The 27651-nt window shown below is 36.1% G+C and overlaps 1 protein-coding gene across 1 annotated transcript; it reads right to left on the reverse strand.

Moving 5' to 3' along the window:
• Positions 1–636: 636 nt before the first annotated feature.
• On the reverse strand, positions 637–27543 carry LOC131429814 (S-adenosylmethionine decarboxylase proenzyme). Its single transcript, XM_058594202.1, has 7 exons — positions 26997–27543; positions 20697–20783; positions 5632–6208; positions 5460–5552; positions 5287–5307; positions 2939–3094; positions 637–2861 (listed from the first exon to the last, which is right to left on the reverse strand). Exons 1-7 carry the CDS (start codon positions 27143–27145, stop codon positions 2724–2726), a joined length of 1221 nt encoding a protein of 406 aa, XP_058450185.1. The 5' UTR covers positions 27146–27543; the 3' UTR covers positions 637–2723.
• Between the last annotated feature and the right edge of the window lie 108 nt (positions 27544–27651).

Genomic DNA, 27651 nt, shown 5'->3' on the forward strand with positions numbered 1-27651 from the left:
TGAAATCCATCCTCAAATCAAATAGTAATTTCGATTAACTTGAGCAGAAGAAATAGCACCGATAATTTCAGTTTTTGTCCAACAAATTAGGGCGCTTATACTCACTCCACACTCTGAACATGAAAAGATTAAATAAGTACACAGTGCATTAAGTGGACTGGTTAAATCTACCTCTAAATACTAACAACGTACTAGTTGGAACCGAAAAATCCTGAAGTAAACCAACAGCGGAAGCCATGTTTTCACTATATTTGATCGAGTATCATACGCGCTAACTATGATTTTTTTTACACAAGATATAACTTTGAATTTCATTGCGGTGACGTACGAAATATACACGTGTATCGTATAGTAAGGGTAACAATCACTTCACTTGGTTTTCATCATGTAGTGATACCCGTAATAAGGGCCATTATTTCGCTAACCTGCATCGATTCCGGTTACGAAACCTGAAATGTCCGCTTAATGCCATTCGAACTTGATTGATGAACTTTCAAAAGCATCTAAAATTGTCAAAATCAAAATGCTCAGAAGCAGAGTACGGATGTGGTTGAATGTGATGTGATTGATGGTGCTGCAAGGAGTTTCGGTTTGATGACCTGTTTTCAGATAGCTTCAAATAGCAAACACACTAGCTCTCCCGCATACCAATTAAACTATTTTATTCGCTGAAATTAAATTGTGGAAAACTTACTTATACTATGAATGATAAATTTATTGTTTACATCATTTGTTTAACTTTATTTGTGAAAAGTATAACTGAACACTTCTGAAAAGTCCCGATAACGATTATTGCGAATCCAGTCAAAATCAAACGATCTTGTTTCACGTAACAATAATCTTACAACTAGGTTTTGTTTTTTGAAATGATTTATTATTAATTAGAAAAATATATCGCTTTGCGCATAGCAGAGACCTTGTAAGGAGCCGATTTAATCACTTAGTAACTGCGGAAGCTTATTTAGTAACGCCCATGAAATAGTAGTTCAATTGCTTAACTTTTGTTTCTTGTTGTTCACTATTTTGTTGGACAAATATCAACAGTGTTAATTAAATATTTTACATATTTAACTGCTTACTAGGTCTCTGATTCTTCAGTTACATGTTCAATCTTATTGGTTCGGTTTCAGACCCTCATTGTGATCATATAGCAATTTTTGTTTTTTTTTCTTCCTTAGTCGTTCTCGCTTTGTATTTTCATTCAATTTGTATGTTTGTTGCTTTTGGTTTGTTCAGTTTAATATAATATGATTATTTATTATTTTAGAAAGTTTCATTATATATGACACAGTTAGTTCGCACATCCACCGTCATGGAATCAGCGACGGCGAAGAATGTTCTATCGAAAATGTAGGAAAAAAAAGTAGTAAACACTGTAACTGATTTCGATTCATATTGAACCGGTTTCTTTGATAATTTTTGTTAAAATGCTTTTAGTTTAATGTTGGTGGTTATTATGTAATATTCATGTAATTTTATTTTCTTTGTTTTTTTTTTGCTACGAATACAGATCCAATGATATTAGATAAGTGAATATTATACTTTCAACTAGAATCATTTTGTGGTTTACTATCCTCATGATAAAATTGAAATCTACGACATTTAGCAGATAGCTGTTATTACCATTGTTATTAGCCATTATTTTGTATAAGGTGCTAAAAAAGGTAATGTATCGGTGGTGCATCTCTCGGTGGTGCTGGTTACACTGAACGACTACAACATCTAGCTGTTGATTGTAGGTTATTTGATCGAGAGAGACTGCACTACACCGGCTGCTTCTATCAACAATTGCTTGGTTTGTTTTGCTGTTTATAAAATTTCCCCTTAAAACTTTAAATTTACTGTGGATCGTATCGCCGTGAGAGCAGCTTATGGTAAACGAAACATACGATAGTGGTAATGATTTTGTATGCATATCACATACAGACACTGCAGCGATGATCGCGATAGCTACTATCAGGTGGCCGGCAACAACCGATTGGCTGCAAATAAACCAAACATTGTAGCAACATCGACGGGGGAACTCATCTGTATAAGTTTCGCTCCGCAAGGGAGCGGAACGAAAACGCATGATGATCGATAATGTATTATTATCAAAATAATAACAGTAGCGATAAGTATGAACATCAGGTAAGGCATCAGAACGGAAGGAGGCAGCAGCCGAGACTGCTGCTAACCGGTCGTTTGCCACGTAGTAGTCAATTTCAGGATATCTTGTTGCGCCACCAAGAAAATAAAACTAGCGGCGAGCACTCCTCAATGTTCAGCACTAGTACAAATGAAATTAACTGAATTAGAATTATTGTGAACAATACCGTTGGCAAATCGATCAGCTTTCTCATTTGACTGTAGAATTTCATGAAGTTTTCATCTTTTTCAGTGGTCGATAGTTCGAAGCACCGATCTTGAGATTTATCGACACTGTGGTCCATTTTATCTACATCATTGATTTTACCGTTGTTGTTGTTGTTGTTGCTGTTGTTGTTGCTGTTGTATTCATTATCCGCCAGGCCGAAGAAGTAATTGATAGCAAAGCTGAGAGATGCCAACACTGGAAAAATGTTGAAAAACGCACGGAACAGAGCCACTGGAGCGGACATACAGGTGAAGGGAGAAGAACGGGTGATGAAAACGGAGGAAAGGGATTTAGTAGTGGACCAGGATGGAGTTGGGAAAAAGGGAGAAGCTGAGTTAGCCCCTTCAAGGGCTAGGCACGGTAAACCTCAGCTTGGGTATTTACAGTATTGAGCGTATGTCAGATCGTAGCTGGCAAAGCGCGAAAATTGGATATCACGGCGCTTCCACTGATCAATCGTTGCCAAGTGCTCAAGCTCACGGAATGCGTTGGCGGCCGGTGATGTCTGGAATTAGAACGAATAAATAATGTAGTAATTGTTTAGTTCATGCGTTTGACTCTGCTATCTACTATAATACGGACCTTGTTAGCGAAAATAGTCACAATAAACTTCCCGGGTTGGAATGTTTCGATGACACGTGCAATCAATTCACCATAACTCGATGAAGCGACATTGCTTTCGAAGCTGACGTACGAAAAGTCGGGCTCCGGTGTAATATGAATTGTCATGTAGCATCCCTGGAAAATAACAAAGTCGATGAAATAAAACTTGATACGGTGTGGAAACTTTATCTCTTAAAACTAACATCTTTACAAATTTTGTTCGCCCTGATAAAAAGGAATATTTTATAAACTAATGAGCTGCGTTTTTGTAAACTAAAGCTTGAATTATTCAATATCTGAACGAAAAAAAAACTGATTTATCTCAGGACCATGTTAATGAAATAGCAATGTTTTGTACCCAAATTTTAATGAAAAAAAGGGAAAAAATCCGATTTCGTTTTGGTGAAATCTTGAACTTTTCTCCGAATACCACTCATCATATGTTGGACACTCAGGCACAGAACACGGGCTGTATCACAAGGAGGTTTTGGATGAGCAAGAACATCCACAGATATTACCACAGTATGTCAATTTGCTGAATACAGTACTACGAGAACATACCGTACTCAACAGTAATGCAAAAGTCACCAGTCACGCGTTCATATACTGATTTCTTTTTTTTCCAGAAAATTCTTGGATACCCTCGATCAGTGATGTCTGAGCTCAGCACACGAACTGATGTATACCTGCTGTGCGTGCACATTAAGCTCGTGTGCTGTGCTTTTTCAAACCAGACTCATGAGCGTGTGCTATTTGTGTAGTCCTTCTACTGACAAGAGACAAGATAAGAGCGGACACTGTGTGCTTAAAAATCATATTATATTATTGAATAACAAAAAAAGAACGGACACTCAAGTCAGCACATGAGCCAGTACATGAGTCAGCTCACAAGCTAGCTCCCCCATTCTAGCTCATGAGCCAGCAGATGAGCCAGCACACCAGTTGAATCGCGAGCTGGTTCTACGAAGCACACGACTCTCGATCTAGTAGCAACACGACACACGAGCGTGTGCTTCAGACTTCGTGTGCGTGTTTTTGAAAAAGCACAGAACACGGGCTGTATGAGAACTGGCTCGTGTGCTGGGCCATCACTTACCCCGATCTTAACTAGATTCTATGGAAACAAACAATTCCGTAATTCATATTCATAAAATTCAATGCAGTGAAGTATGTTGAATTGTTTTTTATACGAACAAATAAAAATTTTCTTCATCAAGCAAATACTTTTTCACGCGATCATGGCGTAAATGAATAGAAAAACGCGTTATTTCAAATAAAACGCGTAAAAAAAGTCGCGTAAATGAGGTTCACGTAAATTGAGGTTTTAGTATATTTTTAATAGCATTAATATTCTAGGCACTATCATTTCTTCAACTCTCACGTATACAATAGGCATATGAACTCATCGAAATAGGTATTCCTACAGGGCTGAAAAAATTTCTGGTCGGAGGTCGTCACCTTTCGATGGCAACGATAGTGAAAGAACTACGGAAAGAAGAACAGCACGAAATTGAAGGAAGAATCTTTCGTAGCACTAGACTGAACACTAATAGCATTTTGGCCCAGTTACTAGTCGAATTCCAGAACATGTTTAACAACTTATTTAGAGCTACTTGAGCGATTTGCAAACTTTTTCCATTTTGTTTATTTATATTACAAATGTAAAAGGCAGAAAAAATGCAGCTCTTCTCAAATCAACGACGCAGGGGGTTGCAAACTGGATGGAATTCCGAAGAAATATATATATATATATATATATATATATATATATATATATATATATATATATATATATATATATATATATATATATATATATATATATATATATATATATATATATATAATTATATATATACATATATATATATATATATATATATATATATATATATATATATATATATATATATATATATATATATATATATATATATATATATATATATATATATATATATATATATATATAATATATATATATACAAATAATAAATATAATATAATTTATCCCAGACGGTGGGCGTATTCCCCCGAGATTTCTGAATGCCAAATTTAGCACTACTTAAATTTTTCCTATGAAACTTAAGAATTAGTAGAGATCCAACAAAATAATGGGAGTTCTATTTCTTAGGAAAGACACAAGCACGTGGCATATGTTGTCATTTGAGAACCATTACTGTCTTGTTCTAAAACATTTTTTTTTTAATGAGAAATTCTTCACCCAGGCTTCCTTTAGCCGAGAACTTTGGTAAACAGTAAACAATAGTGTGTTACATCTAAAGTTGAAATTGATCGTACTAAAAGGAAAGAATGTAAAAGCTTACCTGTTTATAATTTTTTGCGCACTGATGAGTATAAGAATGCACATGCAGAATCCAAAGCCCCGATAGAAAGAAGAACAAAATTATGATTATAGAAAATGTCAAGTATACAAAACATGTAACAACGATTAGTCAGTAGCATAAAAGTTCAAAGTAAGAAATTGATTTGTACGTACGCTTTTGGATACTCCATTCATTGAATAACCGCACGGATCAAAGAGATAATCATCGATCACCATCCCTGGGATCAGTTTATGAATACCAGATTTCTGTTGGACAAAAGAAGCCAAATTCAAAACAACGATCGGCGAATTCGATTTTTTTTCTCCTGAAACTCATTCAACTTACCTGGGTTGCCTCCTTTGCCGTATTACAAACATCTTTCGTAAAAACGGCCATTACCTCTGGGTCCAAATCAGTCATCAGTATCTCGATGGTCTGATCTGGATCGGGTAATTGCAGAGATTCCATTAGACTCAACTTGGCCAACGGAGTCAGCGCGACATTTGTTGTTTGAATAGTTCTGTTAACATTGTTGTTGTTGTTATTATTGTTGTTCTGATTATTAAAGTTGTTATTGTTGTTCTTAATGTTGTTCATCAATTGCTTATTGGCGGAGCCCCCTCCCCCGCGGCTCAACGTGTAGAGATACCAGCAGTCACGATTGATCGCACCCAGACTGTAGGCGCGTCCATCTTCGAAAAATGAATCGAGGAAGGCCACTTCCTCCTCGAAACCACGGTGTGGAGAAACTTGCATTTCCGGTCGTTTAAAGTTCTTGCGCGAATAAAACAGATCCTCGATCTCGCTGTAGCCGGCAATTTCCTCCGCAAGACGCAACAATGGTTCCAAACATTGCAGTGGAGTTGTGGTGCCGCACGTCTTCAGAATCCATCTACGTTTCGATACGAACATGCTGCTCTCGCTGTTTTAAAAATTTTGGTTGTCGTCAGATGAGTCGCACGTTGACGTCAATCAAAATCCAAAATCAGTTTGCGACGCAAGAAAACATGAAATAGAGAAAGAGAAAAAAAACAGAAAATTAATGTCGAGTAAAGTGACAACGTTTTCATGTGCAAATCGTACCGATTTCTGCCAAATGGAGAAATTATTGGCAAACTAGTCTATTTTTAATTGGTGACAGATTATGATCGAGAACATTGATTGCTGTACGACAGACGAACGTGGAAATATTCTAATACTTTGTCGACCACCAATTTATTGAACGCGTCAAACCTGCGGATTCAAAAGTTGGCAAACATTTCAGCGTTACAAGTTAGTTAGTTCTTCGTTCAATATTTGCACCGTAAATGACCAAGACGCATACCAGAATCAAGCTGAAGAGTGGTGAATGCGGTTTGTTTTTTCGAGGTACTTGACCTATCTTAAAAGCGTTCTGACCACAGTAGACCATAAAAAATGCCCAAAAAGTTTAGTTTTTAATACGGTAACTGAATCTATTTTAGTCCTTACGATTCAAAGTACGAGTACAATTTGTTGCTTGAAGCGTAAGAAGTACTCTAAGAGCGCAAAATAATGTGTGCGCTGATTATGTGGTATGATATCAGATGTAACAGTTCGTTGTAAGTGCAAACTAAGGATTATCGAAATTATTTGGATTAAAAGAATTTGGCGCTCTGCACGCCGAGCAAATCTGTCAATAGTCTAATCAATAAAACCACTGCGACGTTTCAAGTGAGACAGCAATTTGATTTTAACTGCCATAAGCATAAGCCTCTCCGCGCGCGTAAACCCAATCAGTATTTTTTTCCTATGTTGATACAACCTTTTTTTTACATTCCTGCCAAAGCAGGATATGTCAATTAGTGTGTGTTTGGCAGCTGCTTATTTACGACACAACAAATTTGTCTGGCTATTTTCACTATGGAAAAAAATTGAACAGCGAATTTGTTTGCAATTTTGTGTTTCAAATCGAATTTCGACTACTGAATCATTAAAAATGTTTTGGCGAGTCTACTCTATTGAGAACGCAAGTATTTGAGTGGCATAAAGCATTCAGTAAGGGTCGTGAGATCATAGAAAATTTGCCTCATGCTGCTCGCCCGTCCACCTCTGTTAACGACGATAACATCGAAAAAATGAAAGAAATTGTGCTTGAAAATCGTCGGCTTAGCATTAGAGAGATAGTCAAGGATCTTGGCATCTCTTATGTATCAATTCAGAGCATTTTTGTTAATGTTTTTGGTATGAAACGCGTCGATGCCTAGCTCGTACCGAAAGAACTGAATTTTTTACATGATTGTGACTGAATTTTTGGCCAAACACGAAACGAATTTGGCCCCGTTTTCCTATTTTCAAAACTAAAATATCCAATCCGGGGAACGCGCCATGTCTTGATCGATGACATAAGGAGTGTCTGTATTGGTTCGCCTATTTTGAAGGCAATAATAAAGAAATGTACTAAAATCTAAAAAAATATTTTTTTAATTCAGTCCGGGTCAATTTGGATCAGCAGGTAATAAAATTTTCATATCACTCTTTGAGCCAACACAACTAACAGAGGAAGCAGATCTCTCACTCTAACTAATGGTTTCAGTATATGTGATGAATTACGGAGCTGAGATAAGTAGAGGTGTCGTTACGAAAGTAAATTAAGATAGCCCATCCAATTCGAAACAATGCACACACTTATTGAATCTGGATAGATTTCTAATTTGTTAAACGAAGTCTCTGGTTAAAAACTCAATAGTCGATTGAAATTTCCCGGTTTGAGAGAAAAAAGTTCGTGGTTTTTAGGCAAGACTCAAATTGCCTGTATTCAACAATTGTTTGCCTTTCTCTAAAGAAAATATATTTGGATTTACAGGAAAACCCAATTTTCAATCATAGTCTAGGATACCGGCAGTGTTACACACCATTCTACTCAACTCAACGGAAAAAGTTTATGAGTGTGTAAATTTTCTCAGAGATGGCTGCCCGATTTCAACTAACGTGGATCAATTAGTCCCGGATCTGATACATAGATGGCGTTGCCGTATTATTTTTACTGAACAGCAACCTCCAAAGTACACCTGTCAAAATTTGATAACATTCAAATGTTTGGTCCACGAGTTTCAGTAATTTGAGTGACACTAGTCTTGAAATTCTCAATACAATGGATTCGAAAAAAAAAATCGTGTGTTGATTTATCACCCACATCTTCGAATTTCACGTTTAAATAACTCGAAAACTCTTCGACTCGTCAGTCGACATAATAGTTTATGTTGAATTATTATGTAACCCAGTAGCTCAACATGAGCCGCTAGGTAAACATAAAGTTTATGTTTATGTTGAACTGCTGGGTTACACAACAGTTCAACATAAACTGTTATGTACTAACGAGTCGAAGACGAATCATAAAGTACACTAAGGTCTTTTTTATGCGAATTTTCAGAGTTATGCGGTTTTCTTCTATGCGGTTTTTTTTGCGAAGTTTCAGAGTTATGCGATTTGTTTTGCGAATTTTCAGAGTTATGCTGTTTTTTTATGCGAACTTTCAGTTATGCGGTTTTTTTTTATGCGGTACGTAAACTCACATAAAAAAAGACTCCAGTGTAAATAAATCGGTTATGTGGTAATAGGTTAACCTCTAAATGGCCTATAAGTTGTTTATTTTTAAAAGACAATAATAAAATTAACATCTTTTATAGTTACACCAGAAACTGAAAATTTACCCTCTGAGAGAGTGATAAGTTTTTGATTGTGAATATCTCTTGTTGTATCGAACGTATCAAAAGAATTTTAATGTATGAGGTACTGATTCTCCAAGCGATCATCTTAGTACGATCAGACAATTAAAATAATTACCAAATTGTGTATAAGAAACTACCGATTGCGATGACAATAAAAATGCAGTAATTAAAATATTAACGAAATTTTATTAATGGTAGAGGTCACGATTCTAGGTTCTAGATACAATGAATAATATTCTTCATATAATATTTCCTGTGTTTCGTAAAACAACTACTTTGAATGTTTATTATATTGGATAGCGCATGCGTTATCGCAAAGAGCTATTCTTATATTTCATATTGGTATTGATTTTATTATTATATATGTTTTATGTAGCCCACTTTTGACCTATTGATATCGTGCTATATAAGAATACAGTTTGAGTTTCAGCGAGCCATTGTTATTCGAATTCACGCTAATCCGGTTGTGTCTCTGACATTACCCATCCACCTTTTTTGTATTATTGTATTCTTTTATTGCCTTTCTCGTATACAAAAGCTATGCAACCACTATGAAAACCGACTCTTCAACCCAGTCATACCATTCGATTCCGCTCGACGAACTGAGCAAATGCATGTGTATGTGTGTTACAAACATTGCCACTCAATTTTCTCGGCGATGACTGAACTGATTTTCACAAAGTCAGATTCAAATCAAAGGGCATCTGGATCTAACTTCTGATTCCGGTATCACAGGGTGATATGCACCAAAGATATCACTAACACTTCTCAAAGGCTACTAAACCGATTTTCACACAATTAAATTCCGATGGAAGCTATTATGGTCCCATACAAGGTTCCCGGATCAGAATTACAGTTCCGGCATTACAGGGTGATGTGTGTTAAAAAAGAAAATTATGTTACTCATTTTTCTCGAAAACGGCTCAACCGATTTACACTTTTAGAAAGAATTGAAAGGTCTTAAGTTGCTAAAAGAATATTCCGGTTTTTAATCAGATACAACTTCCGGTTCCGGACAAAGGGTGCTTAGAGTAAAAATGTCAATTTCAAGAGTATTTTTCATAAACAACCATGTGATAAGTAGAGATTTTGTTTAGTTGACCGTCATAGAAAATCGTAGAATATTTTCTAAGTTGGACTCAAAATTGTTCCAATTTGTAGATTACGTTAGTTCATGGTTCTATCGAACTATAAAACAAAATAGAAATTATTTTAAATTGAGCTCAAAACTGTTCCAATTTGTGGTTCCTACTACCTTGATCAAAGAGTTCCCGGAATGTATTAAAAAAATAAAAATACAAGATTATTAATCAAAATCGATATTGACCCCTTCAAAGTACTCCCCATCGACTGCAACACACTGATGCCATGATGACTTGATCCAATCCTCGAAACATTTTTTATATTCAGTTTTCGGTATGGCCATCAGAGCCATCTGTGATTTCTCCACAAACTCGTTTAGAGTGCTCAAATGCCTTTCTCGGAGCATTTTCTTGAGTCAACCGAATAGGAAAGAGTCGCAGGGAGCCAAATCAGGTGATTTCGGTGGTTGCACAATGGCTTTGTGTGACAATGGGAGATCCACGAGTTGTTTGCCTACAAATCTGCTCTTTTTCGGCCAATTGCTTCACGCAAACGTCTCATAACGCCCAAATAATACTCCTTGTTGACAGTCTGGCCTTGTGGAAGAAATTCATGATACACAACACCATTGTAGTCAATGAAAACTGTGAGCATAGCCTTCTTTTTCTCTCATCATCATTCGCAGATTCACGGTCACTTCTGAAACGTTCGTGCCACTGATAAACGACTGTTTTCTTCAGAGTATCGTTGCCGAAACACTCTTGAAACATTTGCAATGTAGTCGCACCATTGAAACCGTGTTTAACGCAGCATTTAATGCTAACTCGTTGTTGAACATTCAATTCCATTTTGAGAATTGTACAAAATCGAGAACACGCACAACCACAGATGTACTTTTACAAATGTCCAGGTATCAAGCTAAAATATTTAATAGAATATCAGACAGATAGACAGATGTAACAACCTAAAAAAATTAAATCTATTCGGGTGACTGAGAGCGCCACATGGTGGTGATTCCGGGAACTTTTTTTATCAAGGCAGTATTAGTAAATGATTGAATAAACCGAATTTCACCATACCGGTTTCGGTTCCGGAATTAGCGGAGATAGTGGTCCTAACTAAAATTCAATTGCAACATATAAATGTAGTAGTATTCTGCTGAAAAAATCTTCTAAACTGTTTCCTAATCTTTTTTGTAATTTGTATTATTTTGATAAATCCTGCTGTAATGTATAGAAGATCACGAATAATATGAGAAAAGCATCATTACACCACTAGGTGAGAAAAAACAGGGTTTTAAGTGAATATTTTTCAAGAGCGCCCGTTTGATTTCCCATAACTGTTTCTTAGACAATTATTATACAATTAATAGTTTTCGTTTTACAACGACTCTGAAAACGATACAATTCTACAAAAACCTGAGTTTACATGTCCAAATGAAACGAAGGCTACGTCTAGTGACTCTATGAATAAATTTGTTACTTTTCAAATTACATTTTTGCCTTTCTCATATAGAAAGGTTATGCAATCACTATGAAAACCGACTTTTGAACCGAGGCGTGTGTGTGTGTGTATGTTACATTTTTTTGCATTCACTTTTCTTTGGAGATGGCTGAACTGATTTTCATAAACTTAGATTCATATGAAAGGTCTTGTAACCCCACACAAAGTTCCTGAATTTTATTCGAATCCGACTTCCGATTCAATTACAGGGTGATTTGTGCAAAAAATGAAAATACGTGCACTTTTCTCAGAGACGGCTGAACCGATTCTCACAAACATAGATTCAAATGAAAGCTATAATCGTCCCATACAAAGTTCCTGATTTTTTTTTTGATCCGACTTCCGGTTTCGGAATTACAGGGTGACTAGTGAAAAAATCCTATTTCAAACTACTTCCTTACTTTTCTCAGAAATGGCGTGATCGATTTTTACAATCTTGAATTCAAATAAAAGTTCTTATAGTCCCAAATAAAACACCCAAATTTCATCCGATCTGACTTCCGGTTCCAGAATCATAGGGTAAAATGTGTTAAAAATTTGATACCGTCACTCAAACAGGCGAAACAAAAAACTCAAAAAAATTTCTAAACTGGTCTCAAAACTACATAAATTGATAGCCATTATCAGTAGGTAACTAAACAAACCGATTTCGGCTATTCTGGTTCCCGGTCTCCAGTTCCGGAAATAGTGGTCATATATTCCAAAATGGATCTCGCTCACTTTTCTCAGCGATGGTTTGACCGATTTCCACAAACTTGAAGGGCTCATGGTCCCATACGGATTCCTGAATTTCATTTGGATCCGACTTCCGGTTCCGGAGTTATAGGGTAAAGTGTGTAAAATATTGTACACCATCACCTAAACAGGTAAAACAAAAAACCGTGATTTTTTTTCTAAACTGGACTCAAAACCAATATTCCCAATCTTAGAGTCAAATGAGAGGTCTTATAAAAAGCCTTGGTATTACATTCCTGTAGTGGAGTTTGACCTTCTGTTTCAACAGACTTCGCAGCCGATTCAGAGTGTACAGAACCAGTGCATGGCTGGTGCTACGATTCTACTGATACTACGAATCCTTCCAGGTCGGGGCTCGAACATACGACAACTGGTTTGTAAGACCACCGCCCTATGCATTGAACCGCCAACCCAGAGGTCTTATGGTCGTGCCAAAAATTACTGCATATTTTCGGATACAACAAAAATTTAAATCGTCGTCGCGAGCAAAGCACTGTTACATTCTGTATGTTATACTAGTTTCTTTCAAAAATCGAAGAGAAACATTAAGTCAGTCAACTTTAAACTTCAGTCGCAAAAAATTTCAAGGCCCCGAAGTTGATTAAAACACTACAAGGATCAGCCCCATGGGGTTGTTCGAGCCATTGATGTGGAACAAGGCAACCAAAATTTGATCTACAATCAAAAAGTTCAATTAATCCGAACCAACACCGATCATCATTTGTCTTGATTTGCATTTGTTTAATTACCGACGAAATTGCACCATTATCCCAAATGTATGCAATTATATCTTTGTACATACTTGCGATTTCGATAATTAAGCCTCTCTTCGCCAAGCTTGTGTTCAAGTTTTGTATGCAAGCAGTTTTTTCAGCGTTAAGTTTCTCTGCCATTCTGCGATTTCGGTTGAAGCGATAAACTATTTCTCATTATCAATCGAGATCATCTAATATATATTAGAAATTAATCTTAAGCATTCAAAATTTATCCAGGGGTAGTTGTCAATTTCTCATGGGGAAACGACATAACATGGAATTCCGAGCTTGCATGACACAAGATCAGAGTATACCAATTAAGGGCTGAGGCCAGTGTGTTTTAAAGGGCTATTTTCACGCTTCAAATCTGATTTTCTCAGAAACGGTGACGAATATCAAAAAACCCAACTGACAATCTCTTAGAAGATTAGTTTAGATTATTCTGTGAAAAATTTCAGAATGATTGTTTGACTTTAGCGGTCGGGAAAGTCTTTTTTCTGAAGGAAGAATTGTTTAGCTATGCTATGCTGAAAACTGTCTTTCAACTTGTTCATTGAATATCTCGCCTTCAAAAGCATGGATTAAAAATCTATCCTGACAATGTCTAAATAATTTAGTTTAGATGCGATTAGTGCATAAAAACATATGTTATCGCGATAAAAATTAAGTGAATGTTATTTTTGTAATGGTAAGTCCATTTCTATGGCGGCACCATTTTTTTCCGCTCTTGTATCCTGGTAACGTCACGAAACATGAGAGAGAAATAAAATCGGCTCAGCAAAGCTGCCAAACAAGCGGTAGCTTTATTGGATTTTATGTGATGTAGTCAAACTTGTAACCGAAAATATCAAAACTTTTTACACATTTACGAGAGAGCATGGAGAGAAATGTAATACGCACAGCGAGCCACACGGTTTTACGCTAACAACTGGCCTCAGCCCTTAAAGCTTCAAATCGTTTTATGGCACGTTTTTGTCTTGCTGTCTAGCAGCAACCTACCTCTAGTATGCTACGAATAGGACTGAAACGTTAGCTTTAATTTCGCTTCTATTTATAGATTCGCATACTTCCAACAGCTTCGCTTTTTCATCGCTTACTCCTTCAAAACCGTTGTCTATGGCAGGGAAATCCGGTATGCCGGAGATTTTTAGCAGACAAAATAGGACACTGCTCGCTACTAATCAAAATTTCAATCATATATAAATGAAAATACGTGGGTTGATACATTCAAATCGAAACGTAGAAATATTTCCTATCAAATGATGAAATAATATTAATAATTGACACAAAATAGACTGAACTGTAAGTGTTTAAAACCTGACCACATTTCTAAGTGTAGTTTTGCTTGAGTTTCTGATCAAAAATAAAAAAAAAACAAACATTCCTAAGACATCTGGCAACAGTGTAATATTTTCGAATTTTTAAAAGTCTAATAGATATCTTCGTCTCCCTTTTCGACGAAGGGATACGGCGTCAACATAAATTATATAAGCACTTGCATTTTGAAATACAAAAAAATGTTGATCAGGGGATTCGAGTTATACAACAACATCGACGACTACAACGAACGGACATCAACTCGAGCAATTGTCAAACAACGGGACAAAACAATCCACTGAAGTCTTTTTTACGCAGATTTCCGAAGTTACTAAGACATTTGGCATGAAAAAAAACCTCAGTGTAGTCGATCTATTCAAGAGAAGTCTTACTCTTCCACTGAGTCAGGCCCAGGCTCAACTGGTTAAGATGAAAATATGTGTGAGTATTATCTATTATCACAATTGGCTGGTCATCACAATATGCAGATATCAATCCGATTGAAATTTTATGCAGGTTCCGAAGTCCCAACCCGAAGAAAATTCAGCGCACGGTTTAAAGCAGCTGTCTCTATAAATTCGAGGAATGTTGCAACGTCGACAGGTCGAAAGTATGCACCGAAACATGTGAAGCTATTATCAGGAATGGTGTCGATTACACAACCTATTGTTATGACGCTAACTTTTCCACATAGCATAGGTAAAAATTTCAACAAACAAATCAAAAATCCATTCATAAATGTACCACAAAATGCACAATAACACCATTGACCATTGTTTCTTTCCTGCTGAATAAGCTTCTTCGGAATGCGATTTTCATTATTTCAACATCGCCCTTCTTACTTCAAGCTTACTCAAGTAAAATTTGATATTACTATTTGAAAACATTGTTCGGTGGAATTCTTTTCCCAGCCGAACCCGACCCATAATTTGTGTTGCAATGTGTATAATTGATTACGTTGTTTTGAGGTGAAAGCGTGTTAGGACAATTCGGCAGCCTTGGACCGTATATGAACTTGGATGAACCTGTTAGTTCTGACCAATATCCTATTTATGATAATTAATCATCACGGTTGAATCAGTCACCTATTTTTACGATCTTCGTAAACTAATTAACCACAGCATAGCTGCATTTCGCCAATCCTATGACAATTGGATTTAATATTTGTCAACGAAAATAACTGCTTGAACTAAGAGAAGCAGTGCTAAAATTTAGGGTCATCGGTCGCACTTTCCACGTCATAAGCACCATTGAGTCAAAATCTTCTACAGCCTAGGGTGACAACGGTTATCAAGTTTTACGAGTACGAGTATAGCCGATGCATGAATGGAAAAGATAATAGCACAAAACTTCGCGCTGGTCGCTAACCAGATTCGCGCCGAAGCACGTGCACTTTTTATTCACTACAGAAGGTTATCGGAAGAAGTCAAGTACGTTCCAATTTCGCTTTTAATCTTCGTTGAACCATCGTTATCAGTTTCCCGCGAATACGAAAGTGCCTTATTCTGTCTTGCTCATCTTATGAATCTGGCGTTTTATGCGATTTTTGCGGTATTTATGGCGTTAGCCGATGTGTGTCATTTTAAACTAGAGGTTGTTTTCTTTGTCGCAAAGAAAGAAAATCGCGTATAATGAAAATCAGTTCTGATTTTAAAAATACACGAGGTCAACGATATTTTGCTTTCTAAAACTATTGATACAAACCGCTCATAAACGATCTAGAATATGTTAATACACAGGAAGCAAAAAATTCGCATATTTCTAGCCAAGATACTATAATCACGAAAATGTTACTAATTCAAGTCACTCGCGGATGTCCTCACAGAAAACAGAACATAGAAAGGTCGAAAAATTATTACATCATAGAAAACAATTCAGCAGGGAAGCGAGACAATCCACCTCTCTGTGTGTGTGTGAGAGAGAGAACACAACAAAAATCGTCGCCGTAGCTTCGTGTCCGCGCCTAGTTACATGATCTGCTTATGACCAGCACAAACTAAACGCCAGTAAGCGTTTATTTATATCGAAAAAAACTGAATATACCACCGTCATCCGGTGTACCGGGAACAGCTTATAAATTTGGGTTAAAATTCGTATATTGCTATAAAACTACAATCGACCATACTTACATTGCACGAATTGATAAATAAAACATGATTTGCTTCAGTCATTCAGAGCAATTAGTTGAAAAGCATTCGTATCATTCATCCTCGTAATCAAGCAATGAAAGAGGCGTAGCAATAGAAAATTGCATCGAAATCTGCTTATAATATGTAACATATGGCAGTACACCGGCAGACCATAGCATTCAGAAAAATTCGACAGGACTGATTTTAAAATTAAAACAAAAATGAACAAAATTTGCCGATTGCCTTCACCCGCACTATTGAAACTACCCATGCTGCACCAATCATAGTAACCCATGAGTCAGCAGACAAAATTTGACAGCTCTATCAGTCGAGCTCTAGCCGTAACGGCGGTAACGGCATAAACAGTGAAGTAACTCCGTTCAGAAGAGTTCGCGTGAACACCGGATACATTCGTTCCGGACTCTACAACATCTTGGCACTATTAGACAACAATCAAAGCATCGAAAGCAAGCCTGGTTCCGGACGGCCGTCGACCCTGAGCAACAATAAGCTCCAAAGGAAGCTGAAGAGGAGGTCGGTGCAACTGGTCAAACAGTGAAAAAGTACCGGCGAATCGCGACATGACGGTGGTGATGGACGACTGAAAAAGTTCGGGAGCATACCTTACATTTTTGTATATACTGTTTGGAAAACTTTATAGTGCGACGTGCTTTAACTGTCGAACTACAAAATTGCAATATTTTCATTCTTAAAATAATTGATTCAAGAAATATTTTGATTTGTCTTTGTTTCATTGAGCTATAACGATTAATCTGGGTTGTTAGCTATATTCACAAAAATTTGTAGAATTTATATGTGGAAAATTAAGTTACAAAACTTACGTTAAAGACGCAAAAGACGATGTTTTCAATAGGATAAAACACCCTTCGCAGTCGCACCGAATGGTCATCATCCCGTCTTCATTCGTTTCTCTTTCTACCGAAGCTTAATTCATCTCTTGATGTAACAAAATATCTTTTACAATTGAACGAGAGAGCGGCCTTCAAGTGAGGTTCAATAACAAAATAAACATAAATTAATTGTTCCCTGTTTCAGTTTTCATTTTTTTAAATTTCGAAACACATCTCAATACACTTCAAACAATCGAAATTATCGATTTTAACTTGCTGGTGATAATTGAAAACTCAAATGAGAACCGCCATCCTCTATTTATCATAATGGTTGGAGAGAGTTTTGGTGTTATCGAGTTGATGTTTATGCCTTTTCATTCGCACTTGCTCACTACCCACAGTGAAGACAAGGAAGACAATGGAACAGGTAGACTACTTGGTACTACAAACTTAGCAAACAAAACTTCAAGTGACTAGGTACGATGATTCAATTGACGATGACTTCTGGGAGCTTCGGCAACAAAAGTAAAATGAATGAGAAGGTATATGCCGACAGTCAACGGACATAAATTTCATTTTCATCAAATAATATTCGATTGAAATGAAGCTTTACCGCACTTGTCTTTATTATCTTTTTCCGGACAGGGCCAGCCTAGATGCCGTATGGAATCCGGTGGCAAAAAAAAACATCCAACAATAGATTCACTGAGTTCCTGTTTCCATACCGTGAAACGCCACAACTACCGGAGTTTCTTATTTCCTAACTTCAGTTATCAGATTTTTTCAATGTTTCAAATTTGGTTGTTCTTTTCCACTAAACATCCACTCTTTAAGAATAGTTATTCTTAATTCCTCAAGAAACATAATGTAGATTAATCTGTCTCACTGCTCGCTCTATATTCAATCGGTCGATAGATTATGAATAATTAATACCACTTTTGTCTTTACAATAAATAAATATATTTATAGTTGAAACAAGTGGAAACATTAACTAACCAACGCACAGTGGTTTGAATCGACAAAAACGTGAACTTAATTCTCTAGCTGCTAAACCGTTGATCCGATATACATAGTTCCTCTTGAGAACTCATTCACAAAAACATACCTCGTGATTTGATCACAATAAAAAATGTGCGAAAGTTACTACGATAAAGGTTCATTTCAACAACTTTTTTCCCTAAAGAGATGGAATAATGATGTCTACTACGAAGTTTTAGAACTTCTAACGAGAAAAAACTTTGTCGAAGAAGCTATAGGTCTAACACATATAGTTTCGGATATATGAAGCATTTTCGTTTGAAACCATTTAAAATCAATTTTTTGTACATAACTTTTTTCGCAATTATTTTCAGTGTCTACTATGTTCAAGACAATTACTTAAACCGTAAAATTACACATTTTTGTTGAAGACAGTGCACGGTTTAGTCTTTTCCTTAAAAAGGTATTTAACATTTGAACTTTCGTATACACTAACTTTCACTACTAATAGGAAGCAGGGACGCAGACTAAAAGGCATATACATATACTTTTTGGAAAGCTTGAATCAAGTAATACAAAGATACGAAGTGAGTAACGTGGCCTTTTTAAATTGTGTAAATAAGACAACGAAATATAGAGTGCTTTTTTGACCATTTTCTTAGCAAAAACATTTACTAAAACGACTATTTTTGGTTTATTAAAAAGAGCTTTGTAGGAAATGTTCAAAAATTGGAATCGGTCGTTAGTGTAGCTTTGGTGCAATGGTGTAATGATTGAATATAATTTGATATCTTACACTATAACCAGTACGTCCAAAAACATAGTTTAAATTCTTCTAGTTTAATTTTTATGTGTTCTGAGTTTAATTTTTATGTGTTGAAATGTGTAAGTGTAGCCTGCTTGAAAGTCTGAATCCTTTTTGTAAAATCATGTCATTCTACGAAATACGTTCTTATGAACTAAGCCATACACTGAAAAAAATAATGAAATTCACACAATTTCTAAATAAATAGTACTATGAAATAGACATCAGTTGAATAAAAAATTCGATTCAAAACCATCCTCGATGTAAAACTAAATTGGAAATATGCGTGATATGAAGATAAACAATTTTATTAATGTGCGTTTTTCCTAAGAAAATGGTCAAAAAAGCACTCTATATTTTGTTGTCACAATTTAAAAAGGCCACGCTACGCATTTCGTAACTTTATATTACTTGATTTAAGCTTTCCAAAAAGTATATGTATGTGCATTTTTGTCTGCGACCCTGCTTCCTATTAGTAGTTAAAGTTAGTGTATATAAAAACTTAAATGTTAAATAACCTTTCAGGGAAAAGTCCAAACCATGCACAGTCTTCAACAAAAATGTGTAATTTTACGTTTTTGTCTTAAACATAGTAGACACTGAAAATAATTGCGAAAAAAGTTATGCACAAAAAATTGATTTTAAGTGGTTCATATATCAGAAACTATATGCGTTAGACCTTTAGCTTCTTCGGCAAAGTTTTTTCTCGTTAGAAGCTCTAAAACTTTGTAGAAGACATCGTTTCTCTATCTCTTAAAGGAAAAAAGTTGTTGAAATGAACTTTTAACGGGCTATGCACATTTTTTATTGTGATCAAATCACGAGGTATATTTTTGTGAATGAGTTCTCCAAAGGAACTATGTATATTGGATCAACGGTTTAGCAGCTAGAGAATTAAGTTCACGTTTTTGTCGATTCAAACCACTGTGTAACGATGTGGTGGTTCTCTAGACAGCCGACTGTCTGTGTAGTTTTACGATTTTCGGAAATTCATTGCGTGCACCGCACTTTCTGCTGATATCGCACACGATATTTCTCCCGTGATACTCGTAGAGATGCAGTGGGACCACGGGCTCTAGAAACAACGAGTATCGTATTAACATTCCTTTACTTCTTTAGTAGCACAGCTTCTGGTCGTAGTCGGAGTCGTTATTTACTATTTAATGAAATGTTTTGAGTGAGTGTGTATGCACAGTGACAACACATCATTAGCTACTCCCAAGCAGTGGTGTGAAAATCATGATCAGAAAAAGTTCATTTCACTATCACTTGTGAAAAAGTCAGTTCGAGATTTTCTAAAAAAAACTCAGTGACTGAAAAAATTACTTTCGTGATTTTCATTAATGAAACAATTTCACTGCACTGTATTCCGTTACGCTGCTTTAACAGATCAAACAATTAGTGGGAGACTACACGTAAAAATGAAGCAAATATAATTATTTCAATAATTGGATAACCTGTGTTCCCTGTTTAACCTGTTACTTCTGTCAAAAATGTAATTATCACTTTTTGCATTTAAACTTTAATTTAAGCGAACCAATATACTATTGAACATATTTACTTACCTTAGCACATACGCATCAATCTGTTCATTTCTGGTGAAGCTGATAATTTCGCATCGGACCGTTTTCAACAAGGCATCCCACATCGCTCTGAAATGAACACAGAAAATAATTTTTTTACAAAAAATGCCTTTCAATCATAACAATAAATTTAACTTCCAAATTCGCTGGTTCCATTTTAATTTTCGATGAATGAATTTTCTACTCCAACATTGAACAGAGGGAGTAAGATAAACTAACAATCTAGATACAGAGTAAAATAAAAGAAACGAAGCCATTATGTGCTGTATAGCAGGCTCTGTATCAACCCCCTTTTCAAGATGCCTATTATTATAGAATGGATGGAATTGCTAATTTCACCATTAATAGGATGGCATAGAGAACTGTAACAAAAACTGACCTTTGAATATTCAAATTACAGACAACGGGTCTGGAGCATGACATATATGATACGCAAAAGTATCATTGTGTCTCGTAATACATAAGACATCCGTGCGGAAAACGGCAGTAAACGGCTCTTAGTGAAGGAACGGAAAGATACCCGTCTAGTGACTAGCGAATGTCGAGTCGAAATGTGAAAATCATAAAGTTATCGCAAAGAAAAACATAAGAATGTCGTTTAGTTTACTTTTTTCAGTGAAAGAATTTTTTTTTCTTCGCTAAATTTTCTCGGAGAAGGCTGAACCAATTTCAACAAGCTTAGACTCAATTGAAATCTACGATTGATTTATTGATCAAGTTGGAAAATTTACTGGCTGTCATTTCCGGTTCCGGAGATGATTGTATAATTAACGTAATCGACAAAACACCTTTTTTTCTCTCCGATAAAATTTCTCGGAGCTTGAAGGCTACTATTAGGTTATTTTATTAGGTTCACAATGCTTATGGCGAAACACTTTTCGTTCCTAGAACATAAACGTATAATTCTTTTAATTAGACTATTAAAATGGCAAGAGGCGTCTATCACTCCGCTTTTAAATGACGACTCGGCAATTCATGATTCAATCGCTTTAGTCGAGCTTACAGCAAAATGTCTGCTGAAAAGTTCGGCAGTAATCGACAGATAACAAATTTAGGATGGCAAAGATTCTTGGTAATTATACATTTTGCCGAGACGATTACCGAGCACTCGGCTGTGTAAATCTTGGCTTTTTTTGTCGAGATTCAGTAATAAAATTTAAGCGTGCATATTCTTATATGACAGCTCTGTTTCAGGCACGAGTTTGGGCTGAGTTTTGACACAAATTCATTCTTATAGATTCTTGTCGTTCACAAGTGCGGACTGCAGTGCTTACGTCGCATATTCGACAATATTCTGGAAAGCAAAACTATAAAAAAATAACCGAAACTATCAGTTTGAGCTGGATCATTGGTCATTTTCTGAAAAATAAACGAGCGGTTCAGTCTTGATTAAGCCATACCCGAGAAATTATTACGGGCATCACTACACGGTGAAAACCAAGTGAAGTGATTTTTACCTTATTATCGGTATCACTTCACGGTGAAAACTAAGTGAAGTGAATGTAGGTCTTTATCACAAAAGTCAAAGTTAATTAATACTCTCTGATGGACGGAAAATGTTACAGTAAAAATAAAAATGCTTACCATTGTGATTTTGAAAGAAATTAAACAGATTTCAGTGAAGACAATTTTTTTGCCTCAACATCTTTTTGCTCGGCAAGCTCTTTCTTCTCGGTAAGAAGAATGATGTGATTTACTCTTTTTAATTTCAGTTTCAATTATTTATCGCTTTCAGATTAGCTTTTGTTTTCTGAGACAGCGCCTTCTCTTGTTGTTGGATTTTTCTCTGAATGTCTTTCTTTTCCTCTTTATTTGGAGCAGGGAAAGGCCCACTGGAGTTAGTTTCTGTCAAACTTGCGCTCCAGCAGGCATAAAACCTCCTCATATTTTGCATCAACAGATTACAATCATCCAAATGATACATTTCCTTAATTCTAGTGCTTCTATAGTAACTAAATCTAGTGAGACAATAACATGGAGAACGATATCTTGATAACATTACGTGATAAAAGAAAGTCGAAAGAATAGAAAAATTTATTAAATATGCGGCACATGCTAGCAATGGGCTCGTTATATTCATAATTAGTTCTAACATAGGAAAAAAATAGGATCGAAGGTTACGACGTCGAATGTCTAATTGTAACAATTGCAATAGCTCGGAGCAATTGATTCGCGACTAAAGTAGATCAGCCACAAAACTAACCTTACAAACATCGCGACGGACAATTAATAAATCCAAACTTTAATAAATCGAGACCAATCAGTTGACAGCGGTCATGATAAAACGGTAAGATCAAAGGATATCTCAATGGAAGACGTAGGAGAGTGAATCGGACAAATTTGCGTTGAATCGATTCAATGTGTTGGATATCGTTTTGGTATTAAGATGACCAGATAGCAGCAGTATATTCGAGAATTGAGCGAAGTAGTGCGCAATACAGAGCTTACAAGCAATGCACATCAGCGATTTTTTTAGTAATGCGGAAAATAAATACTAATAGATCAAAGACTTTGGAGATAGTAAACTCTATGTGCTTTAGACGATGCGCGCTCGAGAACAGTTTGTGAAATATTCGCCCTTATTCTGAATAACGACGTATTGATTTTTCGATCGAATGTGGTTGGATCGAATCATAGCTACCTTTGATTTTGCTAGCGTTATGGGGAATACAAATGAAATACGAGGGAAAAAACGATACGACGTTATTCAGAATAAGGGCGATTATAGTCGAACTTGAATACATACTTTTTGCGACTAAAAGAGATGACGGAGCATTTATTGGCATTTTAAACAATTTTGTTGATGTTACACTAATTAGTTAAATTATTCAACTGTTCTTGTAGGAACTCTGAGTCAGCTGCAGATTCGAGTATATAAAATATTTTAAAGTCATCGGCGAACGATAATTTCATACACTTGATGGAGATACAATAAAAATTTAAACGGTCCAAGGTGACTTCCTCGAGGAACTACAGAGGTAACAGAAAATGGTGATGTTGTACAGTCTCCTTTTTTCACTATTATTTCTTGACCAGTTAGATATGATCGATGCCAGTTCAAAATCGATCCGTTACATCCCAGTCTCCTTAACTTAGAGATCGTTATGTGATGATTGATTTTGTCGAACGCCAATTGCCATATGTTCGCCCTGACTTGGAAGATTCATAGTGTCAGTAGGATCGTAGTACTAGATATTAGAGATGGTCGAATAAGCATTTTTTTAAACCCGAACCCGACCCGTACCCAAGATTAATTTTTCTTCCAAATTCGAACCCGACCTGTACCCAATATAAACCTGTTCTAATCCACCTAGTGGTGTAATGGTGCCTTTCTCATATCATTCATACTATACTATATAATACAGAGGTATTCTTCAAAATAATTTTCTTTGATTCTTGAGAGAATAACCGGAATCGGTTTCGTTGGCCGTCTACTGATGACTACCGATTTGGAGTAGTTTTGAGGCCGATTTAGATTTTTTTCACGTTTTCTGTTTTGCCCCTTTAAGTGATGATCTGAAATTTTTAACACACTTTACCCTATAATTCTGGAAATGGAACTCGGATCCGGATGAAATTCATGAATTCCGTACAAAACCACTTTCATTGAGCTTATGTTTGTGAAAATCGGTCAAACCATCGCTGACAAAAATGAGTTAGATTCATTTGAGAAAATATGACCACTATTTCCTGTGCCTCCAGAATCAGAAACGGGTAATCAGGATAGCCGAAATCAGTTTGTTTGACCGTGTACTGAAAATGACTATCAAATGGAGTAGTTTTGAGGTCAGTTTAGAATTTTTTTACGTATTTTGTGTCGCACCTCAAGTGATGGTATCAAATTTTTTACACACTTTACTCTATAATTCCGGAACCGGAAGTAAGATCCAAATGAAATTTAGAAGTTCGGTTCAGGACTAAATGACCATTCATTTGAACCTAAGTTTGTGAAAATCGGTTTAGCTATCCCCGAGAAAAATTAGTGCACATTTTGCGTACTCGATTGCCTCGGTTCTAAAGTCGAATTTCACAGTGATTACATAATCTTTCTATATTAACCCTTTCACGACCATAAGATGTTCAGGACGGAACATGTCACACAATATTTTAGCTATTGTGGGTGTAAAGTAAGAGAATATCACCAGAAAAACATAGCAGGGTGCATAAGTTTCCTATAATTTCTTGGGAAATATTTCCCTATGATTCTCAGAAATAAATAAACGAAGAGATGGATTAATTATTTTTTTAATTGCTTTAATTATCAAAATAGTAAAATAAATAGTTAGTTATGGTATTCTACGAAACGATTTCTTGTACTTGTTAAGCACAAGTGGACGTTGCACATAAGAAATTTAATATCTGTTCTTTTTTCTATGCGTCGTTTTGCTCAAACTTTTTTAGTGCAATGAAGATTGACAGTGTTTTCTATGCGTTCAGAAACACATTTGTCGCCTTGCAAATGAATTTTTTTAACATCCAGTAAAAAACACATCGATTTAATAATAATTGAAGAATCGATAACGATTTTTATTGAAGGAAAATATATTTCCCCATGAGCATTAATGGGTTAGAAAGGAAGAAAAAATCTTTACCCGTACCCAACCCGAACACGAAAAAAACCGGTTCGGGTCGGGTTTAGGGTAGTAGTACCCGAAAGTTAAAAAAAATCGTGCATTTCTACTAGCTATGCAATGATTCTGTACGCTAAGAAACGGCTGCGAAGTCTGTTGAAACAGAAAGGCTACATGACACAAAAGGAATGTAATGCCAAGACTTTGCTTATCAAACATTGACGGCAAAACACAATTCTCGGTTGATTTTTCATTAGGGCGTATAAGCAAGTGACAGTTTCTCTTTAATCACTCTCTCTTTCGATTATTGTGATGTGATTAAAAAGATTTTCTTTGATATCACTATTCTGGTTGAAAGTTTCGGGTATCATTTCATGCAAAGAGTTGAGTGATAAACGTGCAAACCGCTTGGTAATTAACAGAAGAGAAAGTAAACAAAGAGAAACTGTCACTTGCTTATACGCCCTTTTGAAAAATTAACCGAGAATTATTATCTTTTTATCCATAACCGTAAGAAATCTTCATCAAATTCTACTGAATTTGTGAATAATTTATTCGCCAGAAAAAAAACTCCTCTAGAAATGTCAAGAACATCACCGTTTTCTCCTGGTGAACACGCTGATAGGATTTCTCAATACATTCAGACCCGGAACAGCTGCGAATCCAAGCAGCAGTTTTGCATACATGCGGCATTCATTTCGCTTATGAGATCGATCCGTGCTTAATACTCTCTCGGCATTTTTCTCTCTCTCTGTGTGTGTGTCTTTCTCTACGGGGACAAACTCTCATTCTCCAAAGAGTTCGCAATTCCTGAATTTCATGACCAAGCCGGTATTTTCAAGGTAAATTCGGCGACGGCTTGGTTTTCGTGAAGCCACGGCCAAATGTGATTTTTAAACAAACAAAAAATACCTTTGTCGACAAATCATGAAAGAGGAGACTTTGGTGCACCAACAGAACAACTCATATGTCATTATGTAACAAATCGTTCTGTTCTATAGCAACAGAACAGTGGGACTCTTGTTGTCACTCCCGGCACAAAATTTACTCACTGTCTCGTATTCGATTATTTTTATCACATCAGCAGTACCAGTCACAAAACGACTTGACTAAACGCTTCAGTAAAAAAATCCCCGTCACCAGCTAATTCTTCTTTTGTCGGAGACTAGGAATTCAATCGATAGCTTTGCAATTATTCAGATCTCTTCTACGCTCACGTGTAGCACGAGTACCGAAATCAAACCCGTCTCTGTTGGAAAACAGCATTAATTGCATATTTGATAATTTTAATTACTGGATGCGTTCGGAACTCAATCGTTAAACGAATTTTTTGCTGCAAGTTGCATAAACTATGATCTTAGCAGGTCTAGAAAAACAAGTGCAAAATAATGATTGGCTGACCTAAGCACCATTTTTTTATGTTGTCTGTTGACAGACGGTTGACTAAAAGTCCATCTCGCCTATAGTCACTATATAGTAAAATATAGCATTAAATTTTTTTCTAAATTTCAATTGTATGAATTCTGATAAAAACACGATAATTGACTAGCAAGATACACAGCTCACCGTACATGTTTTCACAAGTATCCCGAGCATGCAGTTTTATTGCAGCTGTCAGACGGTACAATAGAGCAGTTCCTACAAATCACCTTTCTGCAAGGCGTTTCTTTCCGAAAGAGGAACAAAGCATCACGCACAAATTTTTACTTACCTAGGAATTTTTCTCAAATCAGCATTTTTGTTGGTTGAATTCGATTCAAACCAGATCTCCAATAGCTTCTCGACTCCTTCAAAAAAATGCATATCCTCTCTACTACTACTACTACTGCTGCTGTTACTTAAATCTTCGTTCTCCGCCATTATTTCTGAATTCCTTCCCGGTATGCCACTCTGCTTATATTTCTCACACTAGCGAAACGAGCGAAACACACTCGAAACAAAAAGGTTCGCAAAAAAAATCAAGAAAAAAATTACCTATCGCACCACACCATGCGATTTTAGGTATCAAATTTAATTATTTTTTTCTTTCTCCAACAAAGTGAGCCCTTCAGCCAATGACACAATTAAAACAAAGTAATCAATCGAAATGATCGATCGAATAACGTATGCAGAGGGAATCGGCAGATTTTTATCACTAAAAGCAATTTTTGTTCGATTTTTCACTACTCCCAAAATCGATTGGCCGCGAGAGAGAGGACCTTTCCGATGAGGTCTAACACACCTGTTCACAACAAAAGTCAGTCGAAGACTGGTTAGAAACGAACACGCCTGTGCACCGTGCAAAATCATTAAATCGATTAAATCGAAAAATGCATGGGCGAGCGATTTCCATGAATGTATGAGTAAATAATTTTGACAGTTCTTCT

The sequence above is a fragment of the Malaya genurostris genome, chromosome 2, assembly GCF_030247185.1.
Source record: "Malaya genurostris strain Urasoe2022 chromosome 2, Malgen_1.1, whole genome shotgun sequence".
Lineage (NCBI taxonomy): Eukaryota > Metazoa > Arthropoda > Insecta > Diptera > Culicidae > Malaya > Malaya genurostris.